Below are 19,387 nucleotides of genomic sequence, written 5' to 3' on the forward strand. Positions count from 1 at the left end.
AATTACTAAATTCAACAGTAATTAAAATACAGTCTAAATTTATTAACACTGTATCAAATCTGTAACTTTATTCAACTACCAAGAGCAGCCTCTGTTACTGAAGATAGCGCCCACAGCTGGCTTGTAGGGGCACCATGGAATTCACTCAACCTCAAACACGGAGTGCTCTTATGTATTTATCTACCCCTAATGAAATAAAGGCTAGGAGGATGGGTCAAAGCTTCTCCTTTAGTCAGCAATCTGGCAACCCAAAAACACAGAACCACAAATTTGAACAAAGCCTGCACTTCCTTCTGATCAGTGGTTAGTGCACACTGAATGCCTCTGAAAATGGGTGTATCATCAGCCTGAGAGCGAAGACCAAAGTCAGAGTGACTGCGAGACTCTTCACTGAAAGAACACACATGGTAGTATCCAGGAGCTGTGGATGCATACCTTCAAGTCTTGAAGAACAATGAATATTCAATTCTCCATTATAGTTGTGCTGGGGAGTTTTAGTTTTTAATCTAATTGGGTACAGATTTTTTTATAGATACAGATACCTTTGAGAAGACTTAGGAAAATTAGTTGTTTCCTGACCCTCAGGAGAAACACGTAGCAGTGCTGGAGGAAGAGGAGGAGGGTAAAGATGCTTCCTGCACCTCCGAAACACAAGCAATGCTGTTAAAAGCTTATTATGCTTTGCTGGATACAATCCTAGTAACAATGAGCTTCCTTTTTCTCTACTCCCTGCAGACCCTGTGGTCCATGCCCAGTTTAAGGCTTTAATTTCAGATAAAAGAGAAAAAACAAGCCCATTTACATATAATATCCATGCATAATAAGGCAAGGCTAACAAAGGAATGCCATAAATCATGCAGCTTAAAGTTAATTCCAGTGCAATTTCAGCTTTTCAGCAGTAAAATTAAGGATCTGACCTTTGGTCTCAGCATCAGCTATTTGCTCTTTGGCCACTTCCTCTTCCTCTTCGGCCATTGCCTGAAAGATGGCAGTCAGGAAGAAAAACAGCAATTCACATAGTGGGCCTTCAGTGTCATTTCCTACAAGAGCTTCCTCTAAAACCTCTGTGAATAAAGTTTAAGAAGCGTCACTTTTGCCGCAAAGTTGGAAAAAAAATTATGTACTGAAAAATAAAAACATTTTTTTCCTTCAGGTATGATAATTAAGTTACTTTTCCATAATTTACTGCATATATTCCTAAAATGATGGTGTCAGAAAGTGTGCTGACAAAACGTTTTCTTAATATACAATTGCAAGAAAAAAAGTACAAGTAGAATAACAACTTGTACACCAAAATTAATTTTCATTTTACAAACGCCATGGAGTTGACCGTGAACTGAAAACTGGATTGATGTGCATGTGTTAGCACTGACAGATTAAAGCCACACAGAAAATTCTCTAGCAGTGGTACTTGTGTGTACTTAAGATGTTTGGTTGGTTGGTAGAAGGGAAACCATCAAAATGGGGCATCTTGCCACATAAATGACAACTTGCCTAAAGTCACTCCTTCAGGAAATTCATCTTGAAGATCAAAAAGTTCCCCAAAAGCATGTAAAAACTCCAAAACCATCAGAGCATCACCGAAGATCTCAGGAGGAAGTCTCGTCTTCACTGGCATTGGAATGGGAAGTTCCTGCAAACCAAATGGGACCACTTAATATAGTACTTGGTTTCTGCAGAGTACACAAGTGATTAAAACCAAAGAGTGTATTATTCTAAGGAATGTATTTGTTGAGTTTCTTTACATTTTACTAAAAAGAGTCCCACAGGACATAATCATTTATCATGGTAACAGTGGTGATAGCACTAACTTTGGAAACCAGTGAGCATGCAACTTGAATGTAAAATTTTCAAAAAGAAGTTTATTCACGTCCATGAAGTTTGTATCTTTATTAAATGAAGTTAATCCTGCCACAACTTAATAACATGGGCTGTCAAGATTTTTGCTTTATACCTGTATTATTTCACAAGAGTTTTGAATTTCAGCTTCCTGAACTGTCCAGACAAGCAAAAATAAACATACTCTTAAAAGTTACTTATGATTGCTCGCAAAGACAAGCAAACAAAAACCCAACACGTTCACACAAAACACGCCCTTCTAATACTAGGATATGCAAGATCATGTCTAACAACTGCGTGTTCTGGTACTGGGTTTATTGCATTTGTAAGGCACTTACGGTAGCTGAAGACATGTTAAAGGGAGCTGATGTAACCATATATACACAAGACCACTTAACAGAGACACCACCTCCAAATCACAGATGACAGCGCCTAACATCAAGTTTGATTTTGAAATTACTGTATATTCATGTAACTCTAAGATTTGTCTTCATTTACTGTTTCTTAGCAGACATAGTTGAACAATTTTCAGAATGATGTCTCCTTTCCACAACTGTGGTAGCTCACAAATATTAAAAAGAAGAAAGCTGAATACTATGCTTCAGAAGAACACAGTAAGGCATTTCATAAATTTCCAGAGAAGGGAATCTCTTCAAAACCATCCACGTAAAGGAAGAATCACACCATGTGCCTGAGAGCATTGTCCAAATGCTTCTTGAACTCTGTCAGGCTTGGTGCTGTGACCACTGCCCTTGGGAGCCTGTTCCAGTGCTTAAACACCCTCTGGGTGAAGAACCTTTTTCTAATATCCAACCTAAACCTCCCGTGACACAGCTTCAGGCCATTCCCTTGGGTCCTGTCATTGGTCACCACAGAGAAAAAGATCAGTGTCTGCCCCTCCCTTTCCCCTCACGAGGAAACTTGACTGTGATGAGGTCTCCCCTCAGTCTCCTCCAGGCTGAACAGACCAAGTGACCTCAGCCACTCCTTATATGGCTTCTCCTCCAGGCCCTTCACCATCCTTTTTTCCCTCCGTTGGGCACTCTCTAATAGCTTCATGTCTTTCTTATATTGCAGTGCCCAAAAACTCACACAGCACTCAAGGTGAGGCTGCACTGGCAGAGTAGAGTGGGCAGAGTAGAGCAGCAGTGTCTCACTGTAATGATGACACTGCTTTTCCACCTCTCCTTTTTTCTTTCCAGTAGAAACACAGCAGCACTGTTTTCACAGCTTGCTCTCCCCTTTCAGCAATGGTCTTTTTCCCTTTCTTCAGCTTCCTTTCCCTTTCTACACAGCTAAGAGTTTTCACTCCCATCTTCAATGGCCATACAGCTCTCCTTGCAAATACATACAGCTCTCATATTCCTCCCAATCAGTGTTTTCACTTGAATTCATGTAACACTCTCCTTTATTTCCACTTGCCCTCCATGCACTTCTGTTACATCTCCTTGTGTATCGCAAACTCTCATCCTTGTGTTTCTGACAATTTGCCTCCTTTCACTATCTCCTGCCAAAATTAATCCAAATAAAGTGTACATAAATGTGTAACACTGGAAGATCTTCTGTTATGTACAGCCACACTATATTCTTGTGTGAAACCTAAGTTACTTGAGTAGCAAATTCTTGTTACTTTCTACAGGTTTCCAGTACCATCATGAAAGATGCTCAATAAACATGATATATATAGTATATTATAGTATACATAGTATACTGCTATAGTTTAAATCGAAAGAATGCCACAGGAAGTAACAAGCCAATGTCTTTTCCACCTTTTGCAGCCAAAAATTTAGTTTTTTCATTACTCAAATCTTTTAAGCAACTCACGTTTGTTCTAAGTGAGCTCATTTTGTATATTTAACAGAAGAATCAGGTATACTCAATACCCACCACACAGTAATGCCAGCACTTTGAAATACTCCATTGTAGACTGAGCACAGCCTGTAAAGCTTTTCTGGAGGTTGAAAATGCAGATGCAGATGATCCTATTAACATTGCCACTGGGAAATAAGTATTACACACTGCAGATGACTCACAGCCTGAAGCATTCCAATCAGATCTAGGTTTGCCTCTGCATTAGGGAATCTAATCAATCTACAGCTATTCCAAATTCAATCATACCTTAAGGTCATCACACTCCATATCTTCTCTAGGCTTACTCCACTGTTTCAGGTATTCCACATATTTTCTTTTTTCCTCACGCAGCTTCTCTCTTTCCTGAAAAAAAGTCACAATTGTGTATAAAATATCGTTACATAGCCCCATTGCAATTTCTAAAACTGCACCACTTACTATTCAATCACACTGAAAAGTAAAACATTACATTTCATTAGAATGGAGTGATCTATTAATTTTTATTTTGTATAAAATGATACTGGCAAAAATATTTAAATGTGGTGATACTTTGTTGGACTAGTTGTTGCTTTTGTTGGGGGGGGGTGTTTTGGGTTTTGTTTTCTTTTTAATGGAAGTGGCCGAAGAAAAAATATCAAAAATTAGATGGCATTTATGAAAGTTGCCTCAGAAGGACCATCAAAATAAGATAGTGAATGTGGCTGTGGTAAAATATAGTAGAATATGTAATTTCTTCATATTCAATTGACAAAAAGTTATTTAGCCATTTACATCCAAAGAGAATGCACACAGAAACCCCCAAGCATCAGATATGCTGTCAGTCTGATGCAGCAGAGATTCTTCAAAAAGAAGACAACCATCAAATCGTTTTATGCATTATTAGCAAAAAAACCCCAAACCCACCATATTACTTCAGAAATAAGTTCAAATTCAAAATGAACTTTTGGTAAACTAAAATTATAGAGAATGTTATCCAGAAATACAAACCCATAATCAAATCTTGTAATTGCCTATTCTTTTGAAGTGCACTTCTAGGAATTGAAAATGATTAATGGAAAATAACTCGAAACATCGACTAAGAAACAAGGAAATTAGAAAACCATTATATTGCTCCTATATGAAACACATATACTTCAAATGCATTACTTTTTCCTTTTCTATTTTGAGTCTCTCTTTCTCTTCTTTCTTTTTCATCCTTTCTTCTTCCACAATTTTCTTTAATTCTTCTCTCTTCTTTTCCTTATCTTCTTTCTCCTTTTTCCTAGCTTCTATAGCATTTGCCTTCTCTTGTTTTAGTTTAGCTTTTTCAAAAGCTATAAAGGAAAAAAACAAACCTAAGTTATTTTTTCTTTTGTAAAATATTAGTTTTAACTGATAAACAGACTGATCTTTTTATAATTACCATATGAAAAAGATATTGTTATGAAGACTGAATTATTTCCACACCAACCAGATATTCAAACACTTGAAAGTTCTTTACAGAAAGTTCTTTACAGTTTCAAGCCTAAGAATTAGACATGTTTTACAAGGTTGTCAACATGGTAATAAAGTTAAATATATCTGCTTTTATGAGTCTAAAGAAGGTTATTACTTGTTTACTGGTTTCTATCAATTGACATATAAAGATGAGAACTCATTCCAACATATAATTACAGCAACATATTTAGTAATGACTGGTTAATAAAAGCATGTCACAACCAGGTGTGGCACACAACCGTGAAGTATCTGTGATAGTAAAAACCTTTAAATAAGTGATCTTTAAGTATTTAGTTATTACTGAATTACTGCAGTCAATACATTTGAAACCTATATAGTATTTCTGTGTTTTGTTCAGATTTTACTTCAGTTACACAGTTTAAGCTGAACTTTAAATGATTATAAATGCTGCTGCCTGAAGAGATGCAGATCTCTTTGTAGTCATCTGTAGAATAACAACAGGATACAAATTTCCACTTTCTGTGGACAGACAATGCCTGTCAGCCCACACACAGGCTAACAAATAAAAGGGGGTCTTACTGTTTTAATTGAATAAACAGGAAAGCTAGAATTGTAAGTGAATGAAATGAAAAATGTTCCTCGCTCTTACCAAGTGGATAGTAGTAAAAAGAAAGATTTTTATTGTATTTTCCTATAATATTCAGAAAATGGGCTAGGTTCCTTCTACAGAGAGCTACTGCACATACCAGCAATGTCTCTACCCAGCAAACAAATGCAGTGAAGCTGATCCCCAGGGTCTTCAACATACTGAGAAGGTTCATTTTTCACGGTACTTGGTATTTTGCTACCTTTTCACATTGTGAAAATGCGTCTTAACTAGACTTCTAGAAGCTATAGTTTCTGTCCACACAAGAGAGGAAGAAGCTTTGATGCTGATCAGCTGTCATCTCATTCTACGCTGTCATTCCTAGCACATGAACAATACTTGTTGTGCAAAAATGTGAACAACTCTAATTTAATGGAAAACATGAAATTCTCATGTCCCCGTCTCCTATAAAGGAAAGACCTAAAGCAGCATCAGAAAACTTTGCAGTTATTTAAGCAGATGTTGGACTAGGTAATTTCTAAATGTCCTTGCCATCTTAAAAAATTCTATGTTCAAATAAATGAGAGGTTGGAACCAGAAGTTCACTAAAATATTTCCATAGATGAAAGCCTTTCCTTAGGAAGGACATGAGTGCTTACAATCCAGAAGAATATCTCCTTGTCTGAGCTTTGTCTCCTCAAGAAGGCATACCAGTTTATCTAGTTAAACAAAAGGCATATGGGTCCCCTTCCTTCATTTGAAATCAAATTTAAATTGATCAGAAACAGGCCAAAACTAAGCCAAAATAATTCAATCAGTCCAAACTAAAAATCTCTGAAGCAATTTGTGCTCTTTTACATCAGAAAAATTCAGAATCCATTTCAGTTCTTTTAAATTTTGAGATTGTTGAATGAGGAAAATGCATAAATGGAAAAACTAACTGATTTGTGTTACACAGTCAAGCATTGATATACTTTCAGCTTGCAAAATTTACACATGACTTCACCATCCAAGCTTCTACAAAAAATTATTCAGCTCTTCATTTATCTGAGAGAGAAATCAACACAGTTGGACCACAAGCTTCCTACCATTTCCCCAGCTATGTCAAAAAATCAGGAGACAACCATCCTAACCACTGAAAGGAGCACTTGGCCATAGTGGTGTGGCAGTACACTCCTATTACATTTTCCCTTTGAAAGGCGCAACACCAAAAATACTATAATTATGGCCTGCTCTCAAACCTGCAAAAACTGGTTCTACTGGTCATATGACTAAACTTCAACTTACCTATGGCCTGCACATCATCTTTTTGCTTCTGGAACCTTGCCCTTTCCCTTGATACTTTACTTTTGTTTCCTGGGGTGTTTTTAGCTGTAATGTTGTCCTCCTGATAGAGAATTTGGAGGTAGAAAGGGAAAAAAAAGAACATAATAACTAAAGAGAAATGACCAGCAAAAGATATTCCAAATTTTTCAACTGTTCTCTAGAACACAATGAAGTTGTACAGTACCTAAGATTCTCAGTGTTTAAATACAGGCAAGTGACATACCTGAATCCGAGGGCAAGTGACATAATTGTATCCAAGAGTTCAAATTAAAGCTTTTTAGCAAATTATTTATTCATCCCAGAATGGACAAGTACCCTGTGTGTCATCACAACACACTGAAAAACTAGTTTCTTGATGGGATCCCAGAAATAATGATAAAAATAAGAAGATAACATATCAAGTATGATCCCTTTTACCAGCTTAACTACAAAGCAATTACTTTAAGAGCAATTGTGGAATGTATCCCAATTGCCCTCAAAATAAAAAAAGCACAATGTCAACCTTGCATTTCAAATGATCTGAAAATTCAGACAAATAGAAGACTTAACAGACTACACTGATGTGTCTTCATCTGGGATTAGAGATGTTATTACTCACAAGACTTGCAGGTGCCCTCTTTGGAGGCCGCCCTCGCCGTCTGCTTGCAGGACTGAAGACAAATGTGGGTGGTTCATCAGGAAAGAAATAGGAGAAGTTTTGTTCTGCTAGATTATATTTTTCAATTGATGTTGCCTTAGTAAAAAAAATGAAAATAGATATTAATCGTGAAATTCTTACCTCTCTATAAATATAAGCTAATTAATCAATCATTAATTCACAAAAGAAGACAATAAAAGTAACCATATCCATAACTGGTTAACTGAGGATAAGAAATAAAGCTCTGAAATAGTGTTAAATGAAGAGTTAATCTACCCAGTGGATAATAATAATAATGTATGCAGCACACATTTGCAACTAGAATTTGGCTTCATTTGGTAAGATGTTATTTCTTTACATGCCTTTTAGCAAACACAGCTGGACAATGTCTTCCTAGCGAGTTACTGAAGTGTGTCAAGAATACGTTCTGACAGATAAAAGCAGAAACTTAACTTACTGAAGAATTACATAATTCTCTATTACACAGTACTTATTTCTGGAGGAAGATTGTTCCAAATTGTCAAAGTTTCTTTTCAAGTCTACTTTCTCAACCTGATGACTTCAGGAAATCTGCCCTTATTGGACAATACAGACGAGGATACAAAGGAGACATTCCAAATAGGACATGTTCACGTAACTGAAAGGCAAGGCAATCAGCACAAGGACAACACTCCACAGAAAGCCCAAATAAAGACAAGATGACAAATACACATATACAGAAAATAACAATTTTCCTGGGGCTCCAGAAAGCATCACTAATAGATCACTAGTTCTTAATGTGGTACAGTGAGCTGGGTCAACATGATCACTAACAAGTCCAAGGAATGGGGTGGTTTATCCCTTTCAGCTCTATTTTCTTCTATTTCAGTTTCTTTAGAAGAGACAGACTCTAGGAGTTACAAACTTATTTAGAAATTAATTGCCTTTGTTATTTTCCACAACTTGCAGAGGCAAGACTCTCACTGACTCTCATCTCACTGAGCCTTCCTGTGCAGAATGAGCATTTACATGGCTGTATAAGAAAATACCAGACATAATAAATAACCCTACTACCTTCTAAAAACAAGAAGATAGCAAAGATTTTGGGGTCAAGGCTGCACCACACAGCGAAAGAGTCCACGGTCTCGTGGCACAGCAAGCAAGGCAAAGGAAATTGCTGCCTTGTGGGAAAAGCTGCTCAAATTCTCAGTTATCTGGTGCCCACTAAGATGTGAACTTTAGTCTGAGTTGCACTAAGTATCACCACATATCCAAGATTACAAAAACATACATACTCAACATCCTAGGCCTTATCAAAAACCCATTCCAGCCACCTAAACTCTGGTACTTGTCTCACTGAAGATCTGGAGACTGAATTCCATCTATCTTAAAGCATTTTCCAGCTAAAAGCATTAGAACAGAATAATATTGGCTTACTGTACCAAAACAGAAACAGTTCGTTTTCATTTGATTTAGAAATACCAGCTGCATACTTTGAAGAATGAAAACAATTAATGTGCTAGACTAAGCAAAAGTATATTATGTTTTAACAAATACAATTTTTCTAGATAACTGCTCTTTTTTATTTTGGGGACTTTTTTAAACTAGTAGCTAAAGAAGGAATTAAGAATTATGCTTCACGTACAGAAAAATTACTATCTTGTTTACAAACAGAAGTTAAGAAACTGCTTTTGAACAAAAAGTTGAAGTATTCACCTTTTGTTTTGGAAAACTGTATTATACTTACAAAAAGCTAAATTCGATGCAGTTTTAAAAAGGAACTCTGAGCAGCTGTACAGGAAAGATACTAAATAGCATCAATATTCTATCCCATAAATTATTTCTTCTTGCTTACCTTAGCTTTAATTACTCCATCATGTGGTTCACAGTGTTGTTTCAGAAAAAGTTTAAGTCTATCACGAGAAAAGAGATGTTTCCTTCGGCTGTATTAGGAAAGAAAGGTAGTATTATCAACTAACATCTTTAATTAGTGTTTAATCACAGCCAAAAATATGTGCAAGAACACATGTGATAAGCCATATGATTGATCTTTTTCTTATTTTCTTAATTATAAGTAACATCCTTACTATTGTAATTAATAAACATTCTTTGATATCCCAACTGAATTAAAATTTTCTTTATGAATAAAACAGAACTCAAGTAGTACATAAACAGTTGGTTTATGCATCTGCAATTTTTATTTTGAAGATTCTGTTATGTCCTCTTTCATAAACACGTACAAACTCCATAGCTTTTTCATCCATGGTAGATCCTCCAAATACTTCTTAAAATTCCTAAATAAAACTCAAGTCTGACTGTTTCAGAAGAGAGGGAGGACAAACAAGCAAACAGGGACAGCAGGAAAGCAACATTCACATCTCTCAAGTGGGGAGGGCAAGCCAAGAAGTGACAAGGTGAATCCACACACTTCTCAGTCAAGCTATGCCACTCCTTTCTACAGGAGAGTGTGAACTCTACTGGCTCCTGGCATTCCAGGGAAGCTGCATTACTTCGTGGGAAGGAAAAAAACTTCACTACACAGGAGTAGTTAATGAAAAAACAAATCCAGATTAGTGATGGAACTAAATGACTTGTAATCACACGAACTGGAGTTTGTTTACAGCATCCAGTTAATATAAAGTTTTGATGCACAATCTACTCTAAACATATATTTTAGCTAAATTTGAGACAAATTTGTTACTTAAGAAGCAAAACCTCTAGGCCTATTTTAAAATCAATCTGATAGCCAATGTCTGCTCCAACATTTCAAACCAGCAATGCTGTCAGAGTGCCCACAATGCCAATAGTTCATTATTATTACAGTTTTTAAACTTTTTTCCCCCTATTCCATCAATCACAACAGTAGCCAAGGTACCAGAAGTCAGAGTGCAAAACGTGGAATACATAAAAATTTTCTTAAGAAAGAACGTTCTTTGATGTTTGATCTTTGTATACCTTCAAGCCTAATCAACAAGGGAAATTTAAGACATGAAAGAGAGAGCTTGGTTGTTAGCTACTATAAGTGATGTCCAGGTGTTAGAAAAAAAAATTATTTGTTGGTATAATGCTGTCCCTGGCTCGTTTCCACGAGCTCTGAAGTGTCCTCAGTCAGAAGGAAATGCAGCGTTGGCTGGGTCACCGCAACAACAGTAGAATTGCTTTGTTAAGGTTTAGGGCTGGACATGCTTCAGTGGTCTCAGACCTGGGGGGAGGTTAACAAAGCCTGGGAAGAAGAAAGCCCACTGACAGTGGGCACAAAGAATGCAGAATTTAGGGGTCACAAAGACATCTAGCAGAACTCCCAAGACAAGGAAATATAATATAGTATAATACAACTGGGCAATTGTGCTGAATCAACTCCAACTGGGTAAAAGCTAATTCTGCAGAGGGAGATCTGCGGCCACGGACGCAGCACCACCGACCCAAGAAACCCACTGACTCAAAAGAGAAAGACTGAGCATGCGGACTAAGTACCATAAGATGCAATAATTAATCAATTAATTGGAATCATTAACCAATAGAAAATAGAATAGTAATTAGTAAGAGAACTATGTAACTTGTAGCCAATGAACACTGATTCTTTTGCTTGCTGAAATGTGCGTGATTTATGGAATACCACTGATCACCTAGGCTTGTGCACCTCTGAAATAAATAAATACGAGCATCTCTCTTGAGTGTGTAATTATTGGCTTGTTGCACACTGGGTAACTGATCCAATTTTTGCAGACAACAACAGCAGGTATCATCTGTGCACCAACGAAAGCAGAGACTTGCAAGGAGCTGGAACCTGTGTTAATGCTAGCAAAGCTTGGATTCCTTGATACAGAAGGCCTGTAGTACAGTATTTTGTTCCACTGCTTTTAATTAACAGCTCTAACATTGTTTTAAAATGCCATTTTATATCAAAAACATCTCACACAACTCACAGTTATAAAGTACAGTTTTAACTTCCACATACTAATTTTTACCTTAGTTGAGATGCTTTAACAACAACAGGTTCATATAGGTGTTTTTTAATAGGTTGGACTTTGTATTTGAACAAAGAAGGATCAATTATGGCTTTCTTCTCCCTAGGAAAAAAAAAAATTTAAAGTTTACATTCACACTTCATCAGCCTCATATTGTACACATTTAATACATTTATATGCCTACACAATGGACCTCTTGAAAATACCCAGCTTGTAACTTCCACCAGTACCAAAGACCAAAGCTGGCCTATTAACTTGTGCCAACTTTTCTGCTACTATATTTAAATCTGCATCAAAACCAGTTCCTGCAAGGAACAGGAAGAACAATGAGGGATGTTTTCTTAGCAAGGAAATGGGAGATAAGAAGGGAAGGAAGGATGAAGAGAGAGAGACAAGTAACATTCCTATACTTCAAAAAATTGTCTCCTTTGTACTCTCAGAACTCATGATGGCAACAGGAAGACAAGAAAAAGGAGAAAAAGATGATGAGGAAGGAGTCCAAATGACACAAATAAATCAAATGAATAAAAATAGTAGCTCTTGATCTACCAATTGCGTTGCAAAACAAATAAAAAACACCTAAAATATTTTTCCAAAATAACACTAGAAAAAAAACCCAAACCAAACACTTTACCAACAACATAACAGAAAGTAACAGAAATCATAAGGCAACATATCTACACTTCAAAATAAATGCTTACAAGGTTACATGCTTTATTAGCCAAAGTGCACTTCCCTTTTACAGGTATTGCTACAGAGAACTAAATTTTTTCCGCTCCTCATGGGAAATATTTCTTCAGTTTTAACAGAGCATTAACTGTTTTGTTACACCTCCTCCCTCCTCCCAGGTGAATAACACCCAGGTCTGGTGTGCTACCAAAATAATCACTCCTTTACATGAGAGGGGTTTTGCCACAGACAACATACTTTCAAAGGAGTAGTGTATTTATGGACAGACTTCATGAACAGAGCTAAACTAATAAGGCTTTACTTAAATAATGTTGCATTTTGCTATTAAACAACAGAACTAACTTCACCTGAGGTGACAGTTTGTAATCATGAGTTGTACTGCTTTATCAGGAAGAATTCAGTCATCATCTTATTTCATCAGTAAGTAAAGTACCTAAGTAGACGAACTAGGAGATTTAAAACTATGCATTTCATCATTGTCAGCCCTTCCAGCATTTACAAAATGCTTTCAGGTGGAGTTTGTGACAAAATAAACCAGAACATCACTTGCTGTTCTTTAGCCTTGTGAAAAACATGCACAAGATATTGAGAACTGTACTTTGCAAGGCTGCTGAAAATGAAATTTGCTACAATTCTTGTTTTTCCCCCACTAACTCTGTGAAAGATAAAATACAAGAAATGTTAACATTCCAATGTCTAATAAACACATTAATTCATACAAACAAAATGAAAACAATATTCACCATTAGTGTCATTTCAGATGAGAAGAATTTGCAAATTTCTCAAGGAAAATAGTTTATAATGATTAAATTAGCAGCATAGTTAATAATAAATGGACTGACAAAAAAAACAAGACAGACTTGGAAACAGCAACACATCTACTAGACCTACAGGGAAGTGCTGTGATATGCATGCACTGTCTTGCACGATAGTCTCAAGTTGCTGAAGTCTCAAGTTGAGTCAGTCGGACCAAATCGAATTTAAGAAATATAACAGAAAAAAGTCCACCCAGCAAAACACAGATCAACTGTAATCCAGTACATCCACTGGCAAGATCTTAACATCTCTACATAAGTTTGTTAAAAGAGCCTTCATATTCTGGTCATACCATGGCTTGGTCTTCCAAGACCATCTTCAGCCTCAAGACAGGAAAGCTAAAGTAATGAAGGCTGTCCCTAGGAATTTCTGGATACTATGGAAGACAAACTTGCACCTCACACACCATTGCATTTCCAGTCCTTTAGTCTAATAAGCTGAAGAATGACCCAAACAGATGATGTTCAGATACAAAATAAAAGGCATCAGAGTACCAATATTAAACCAAAAGTATATCAGTTTGTTTATACATTTTGAACAGATTCTAAGCTTCAATACTGTCTGCAGTCAAATTCAGAGCCCAAAGAATAATCAAATTTTCAACTCTATTGTTAATCTTTACTTCTTAGTTTGAGTAAATCTTTCTCAACTTCAGTGGATCATATATAATAGCCCAAACATAATTTCAAAACACACTACATTTTTTCTGCTTAGTTTCTCAATTTCCAGTTATATCCCAAGTAAATATATTCCTGATATCTTCTTCCAAATTTGTAGTAAAAATTTTGCTTACTGCAGAAGAGGAAGAAAAAGGTCATTCAATTCACATAGAAGCTTTAAAAATTATATAGATTATCTAGCTGCTTTGGCATAAAAATATTCTTAGTTCTGGTTACATTTCATTTTGTAAAGCATTATATAAAACACATTGGAGTTAGAAAGGGTTAGACCCATTTCATAGCAGAGATCCCTTACAAAAAATCTTCACAGCATAGCTCTGACACACAACCAAATACATAGTATTTTGTAATTTAGTAGGTAAAAACTGCAACTGACTCACCCATATTACACTACTTTCTACCGCACTCAAGTGAATGTGGCTAGTACTTGCGTCAAAATCCTGCATTTTTAATAAGGTTGTACTGAACCACTGACAGGTAATCATCTCATCAAGCCTTCGATTACTTTGGCATGCTGACCACATGACCTGAACAGAAGTTTCTTCCTACAGTACTGCTATCCTACATCCTGACAGCACGGTACTAAGGGAGCAGTACCGTAACTTCTGAGACCTTAGAACCATAAAATCATTAAGATTGGAAAAGGCCTCTAGGATCGAGTCCAACTACCAACCCTGTTCATCACTAAACCACATTTTCAAGTGCCACATCCACATGCCCTTCTGAACACTTCCAGGGACAGCGATTTCATGACTTCCCTGGGCAGCCTATTCCAATGTCTGATTTTTAAGTGGAGAAATTTTTTCTAATATCCAATATAAACCTCCCCTGGCACAATTTGAGGCCATTTCCTCTCATCCTGTCACTTGTTACCTGGGAGAAGAGACCAACCTCCACCTCACCACACCCTCGTAATCAGGTGGTTGTAGAAAATGGTAAGGTCTCCCCCAAGCATCCTTTCCTCTAGGCTAAGCAAACCCTGCTCCCTCAATCTTGTCCTTCTCAATTGTCCAGGACACCTATCTACACCATCTGGTCTGAGTCTTGCCACAGCTACCTCTATCTTACTGTATTAACAGAAGTAGAAAAATTGCACAGAAAAATACTGAGAGAGGATCCGGAGCGCTGTCCTGAACTGCTAAAATGACTGCTGTCCCACTTTTTCAGGAAGAGGCAGTAGCTTTTCTCCTTCTCTTTGACTAAATTTGGGAATGGAAAAAACTCCCCTGAAGAATGCTAGCTAAATAACACAATCATTTATGGTCTCCTCGTGCCTTACACAGAGGTAACCGGGCAGTAAACTGATCCCCACAGCAAAGCTGCCTCTGCACATCTTTGAAGGTTGCCACTGACAAGAAACTGTCCTGCGCAGTAATAACAACTGCCCATTTGGAATTTCAAATATTTCCTGTAACTTAAATAAAATTTCAGCAACAAAACAGAGCAACCTGAAGACTGTTAAAAACAACACTCTAGGGACAAGACAACACCATTTTGTAACAAAATCCTGACTTTCAACTTTTTGGTGAAGATTTTAACGTGTCTTTGATCCAAGTACTTTGTCTTTCCTTATAATATAAAGAGGACTAATACCCATCATTATTATTCTTGGATTCAAGTGATGGAGGAATGAGAGAAGAAAGGAAAGGTAAGAATTAAAGATGAAGAAAGATTTTACTGTACTGAAGATATTTGTATAGCTTTAATGACAAATTATGCCCACATTTTGACATATCCAGTTCATAATTTTTTCTCCACATAAAGTTAAAAAACTCATTTGAAGATGGTAAAAGGCCTGGATGATAAGGTTCCACTGACATTATTTCCAAAAACTGTTCTCTCTTATAACCCAAAATTTGCAGAAACAATTAGCACTTTCCCAAAATTAAACTTTAATTCAAATTGAACATCCAAATTTACTGCCACAAACCAGCTCATAAACCAAAAATATTTTTTTCTAGTATTTCTGATGATGCTTGATGATTCACACTACTCACTGCCCTGGCAAAAGGAATGACATGAATAATTAAGTTGCAGCTGAATTGTATGCATTTGGCAGCAAAAGCCCCTCACCTCCAGGCTGCTGCCGAGTGCTAAAGCCAACACAAGAGTTCAACCTCACCTTTAAAAGTCTAGCAGTTTAAGGTGGGAATACTGCTATTCCATGTGACCACTAACCTATGGTACCAGAGGCTCCCAGGGCACAGTATAAATGTTTTAAGAAATCACAAGATTGCTACCTCCTGCTTTGTAACCCAGGCCTTAAAAAGCGGCCTGTTTTTTGGAGGGAAAGTAAAGAGCATTACAGACTCTTTCTCCCTGTACCATCCCAACTTTTACTGCAGAACACAACAGAAATGGTCAGCGGGAACACTTGTACAGACTACATGGCTATTTCTGCTCCATACAGACAGGAGTAGGGTCACAGAAAGGCTGGGATCTCTCTAATGACATCTATTTTCAGTTAAGATTCTCTAGCCTTACAGATTCTTTAGGAAAAATATTTGCAGATGGCCTATCAATCTGTGCTGGGCTCCCCTCCCCCTCCCTCACAAACACCCTGAGCATCTGCTGTACCATTGTTTAACAGCACTGCAGGTTTGCACAAAGGCTGGGTCTCAAAATCTGGAGATTTGTGTGCAGGCTGAGGCAGAACTGTCCTGCACATATCAACTTGACATTGGTCCCAAGGTGACTAACATCCATACTTTTCACATGCAAGTCTCTCCATAAACAGCAAAATAATAGTCTCTGAAAGATTAGGGCTGCAAAACAATGTCATTCAGTTCAGTGGGATTTCTTACTGTTATGAGCAATGGTATAAAGAATCTTATCTGCCAGCATACAAAAATTCACAGCAATGCTTTACTTTCAGATAGGTTTTACACATAGCAAATAATACTTTTCAAGTCTGCATATACCCAGAATATATCTAGAAAATAACTGTTATTACACCCTCACATTTGTTATAAACAGACTCACTTAAAACTTCCAGTAAGCACTTTAAAGCCACAAGAGGTTTGCAATTTAACTTGTAGCATAAATGTTAGTTAGATATGTCACAGAACACTGCTTCAAAGTCTGTATATTCTCACAAGAATTCCCTTTCTAACAGAAAGAAAATATTTTCCCTCCCTTCTCTGTACTGTCCAAGTAACTCATCAGCTGGGGAGAACGACAGACTGACTGGGAGTGCAAGACTTAAGCCTTACCACCAGCTCTGCATGCATGGAAGTGACAGCACTGTAACAGGACCAATCCTACAGTCAGCTCTGTGCATGCTTGCCTAATTCCAAGAATAACCTCCTTTCAAATGCCACATGCTTTCTGGAATACTGAAAATGCATTTATTTTTTCAAATACATAGGACATCTTCATGGACAACTTAGACACTGCCTTCAAGAGACAGCAAAAAAATTTTAAAATTATTTATCCCACGTTATTTTCTTAATGAAGTGAGTGAGGAGCTCCACCCTAGTTATTCTAGGCATGTCAGGACATGACTTCCTCATGAAGCAATCAACAAGATTAACTTCTGCATCCCTGTGACATCTTGAAATCAGTAACAGTTCATGCAAAGCCTGTACATTGCTAGATTCTAGATTAGGGCCCACTTCAAACCTTCCCCTTTCATCATCATGCCTATGAAGCATAGAAGTCTTTCATCCCATTATACTGCTAGGATAGGCTCAATTACTGGTCAGTAAAGGGATACTCCAAAATAAATACCACGGTTACAGCCAACAGGCTCTCCTATTCAATGTTATTAAGCTACTCCAGCCTATAGAAAGTTCCTCAAGACAGGACACACACAGTTTCAACTGCACCTAAACTCATAATCAAATTCATTAAATACAACGACATATTTATATGGACACATGCACAGTGAAGAAAGCTTTGTATGTATTTGGTTTTTTGGACAAATACATGAAGTCTCTGGGAAGGTTTTCAGAGAGTTCCAGTAAAAGTGTGTCCTCCTGTCATAAAGCAATCTCAACTCTTAGGCCCATGATGGAAGTGAAGTGACACCAGACTCCAGAAATGCAGAACATGGCTGCACTTTCTGCTACAGCAGCACAGGTTTTGCAGCACAGAAAACTACCAAGAGATAAACACAGCTCTTCCACTATCTCGCAGCAAAAACACTGTCATTGCAAGACATTAACAATGATTATTTGGTAGGTATTCCACTTCTCATAATGCAGAGTTTTCTAGTTCATTAGCATAACTGGCACCTCTGAATGTTCAGCTTGTCAACCTTCAGCTCTCTGAACACTCCCAATCCATACAGATCAAGTAATTTGTTTTGGTCAGACTCTGACACATCTGCTTTAGTCTCATTTCCACCCAGTCTGCATGACATACAGTAAAAGCATCATGTACCCATTTTGTGCAGAGCTATTGTGCGTTTCTGAGTCGTCACTGTCGCTGATGACAATTGTGTCCCCATCAGCACTGCCGGTGTGGCCATTCGCCATTCCATTGTGATGGGTTGGAGCTATGACTTCCAAAACCTTACACTGCAACCTGAAATAAAACACAGACATTTATTAACGTCAAAAGTCTTTCACTAGTACAAGGAGTCTAAAATTGTAGCAGATATTATTTTAAGAATACATATATAACTGAACACTTTACTGTCTAGTAAATAAGTAACTAAGAGCCTTGCACTCAACACTTGGTAAAATATTAATTTCATAAGTACCATGGAGAAATTAATCTGCTTATACAGCTATCAGCTTCACTTCTCAGGAAAACAAATCAAGTTACTTGTGGCTGTGAGGTTTTTTTTCAGTTCTCATTTAAGTAAACGAAAAAGTTAATTTAGTGTGTTGCTTTAAAACTACACAACAAAGCTTCTATGTTATTTTCATAGCAGTCTAAGAAAAGCAAAAGGTTGTCAGATCCCAAAGTATTTTTACTTGTACGAGATCATCTTCTACTACTGTCGATGACCTAAATAAACAAGGCTGAAATGATCATTATGCATCTAATCTTAATAATGGCCCATTCATCTGCTGACACATATTAAGGCTCCATCTGGCATACACACAATTGACAAAACAAGCCTATTCCTTTGCCATCCTGAATGCTAGTTATAAAAGGGAGAATTAACTACATATCAAAAAGTATAATTAATCAACACTTCATGCTGGGTAACTGTACTATAGCTGGTTCTTAACCACTAACTTTCACCCCTTTCTAGAATGCCATGGTTCCTATTCTTTAGCTTAACATCCAAAAGCCTTGTCTGATTCATGAAAATTAACTGCTGTAGTCAATGGACATTGTCACATTCTACCACTAAAAGCTCAAAGCAGGGGGAAAAAGAACATCTAATAATTCTCTTCTCTGAGCACCAAAAACTCCCACTTGAAATACGTAAGATGAAGAACACATGAAGTCCTGGGCTTGAATTAGTGTGGTGTCACACTTAAGTTAAAAACAAACAAACTTCACAACATCCATGACAAATTTTAAATGTTCTTCTATCTGAATTGAACAGTGGCAAAAAGGAAGGAATATCAAAATATTTCTTGAACATGTCTTTCTGCAAGCAGGCAGTACTATCCAAAAC

At 37.1% G+C, this 19,387-nt stretch overlaps 1 protein-coding gene across 1 annotated transcript in view; it reads right to left on the reverse strand.

Annotated features, from left to right (window-relative positions):
- BAZ1A (bromodomain adjacent to zinc finger domain 1A) overlaps window positions 1–19,387 on the reverse strand; it is a 72,121-nt gene that overhangs the window by 26,614 nt on the left and 26,120 nt on the right. The window contains exons 4-12 of the mRNA XM_017741639.1: window positions 18,193–18,336; window positions 11,624–11,725; window positions 9,511–9,598; window positions 7,638–7,772; window positions 7,001–7,100; window positions 4,837–5,003; window positions 3,958–4,053; window positions 1,495–1,633; window positions 918–1,064 (exon numbers count right to left, since the gene is read on the reverse strand). Coding sequence (XP_017597128.1) covers window positions 918–1,064; window positions 1,495–1,633; window positions 3,958–4,053; window positions 4,837–5,003; window positions 7,001–7,100; window positions 7,638–7,772; window positions 9,511–9,598; window positions 11,624–11,725; window positions 18,193–18,336 — 1,118 coding nt within the window. The remainder of the gene's footprint in view (window positions 1–917; window positions 1,065–1,494; window positions 1,634–3,957; window positions 4,054–4,836; window positions 5,004–7,000; window positions 7,101–7,637; window positions 7,773–9,510; window positions 9,599–11,623; window positions 11,726–18,192; window positions 18,337–19,387) is intronic.

The sequence above is a fragment of the Corvus brachyrhynchos genome, unplaced genomic scaffold (assembly GCF_000691975.1).
Source record: "Corvus brachyrhynchos isolate BGI_N302 unplaced genomic scaffold, ASM69197v1 scaffold115, whole genome shotgun sequence".
NCBI classification, from domain to species: Eukaryota; Metazoa; Chordata; class Aves; order Passeriformes; family Corvidae; genus Corvus; species Corvus brachyrhynchos.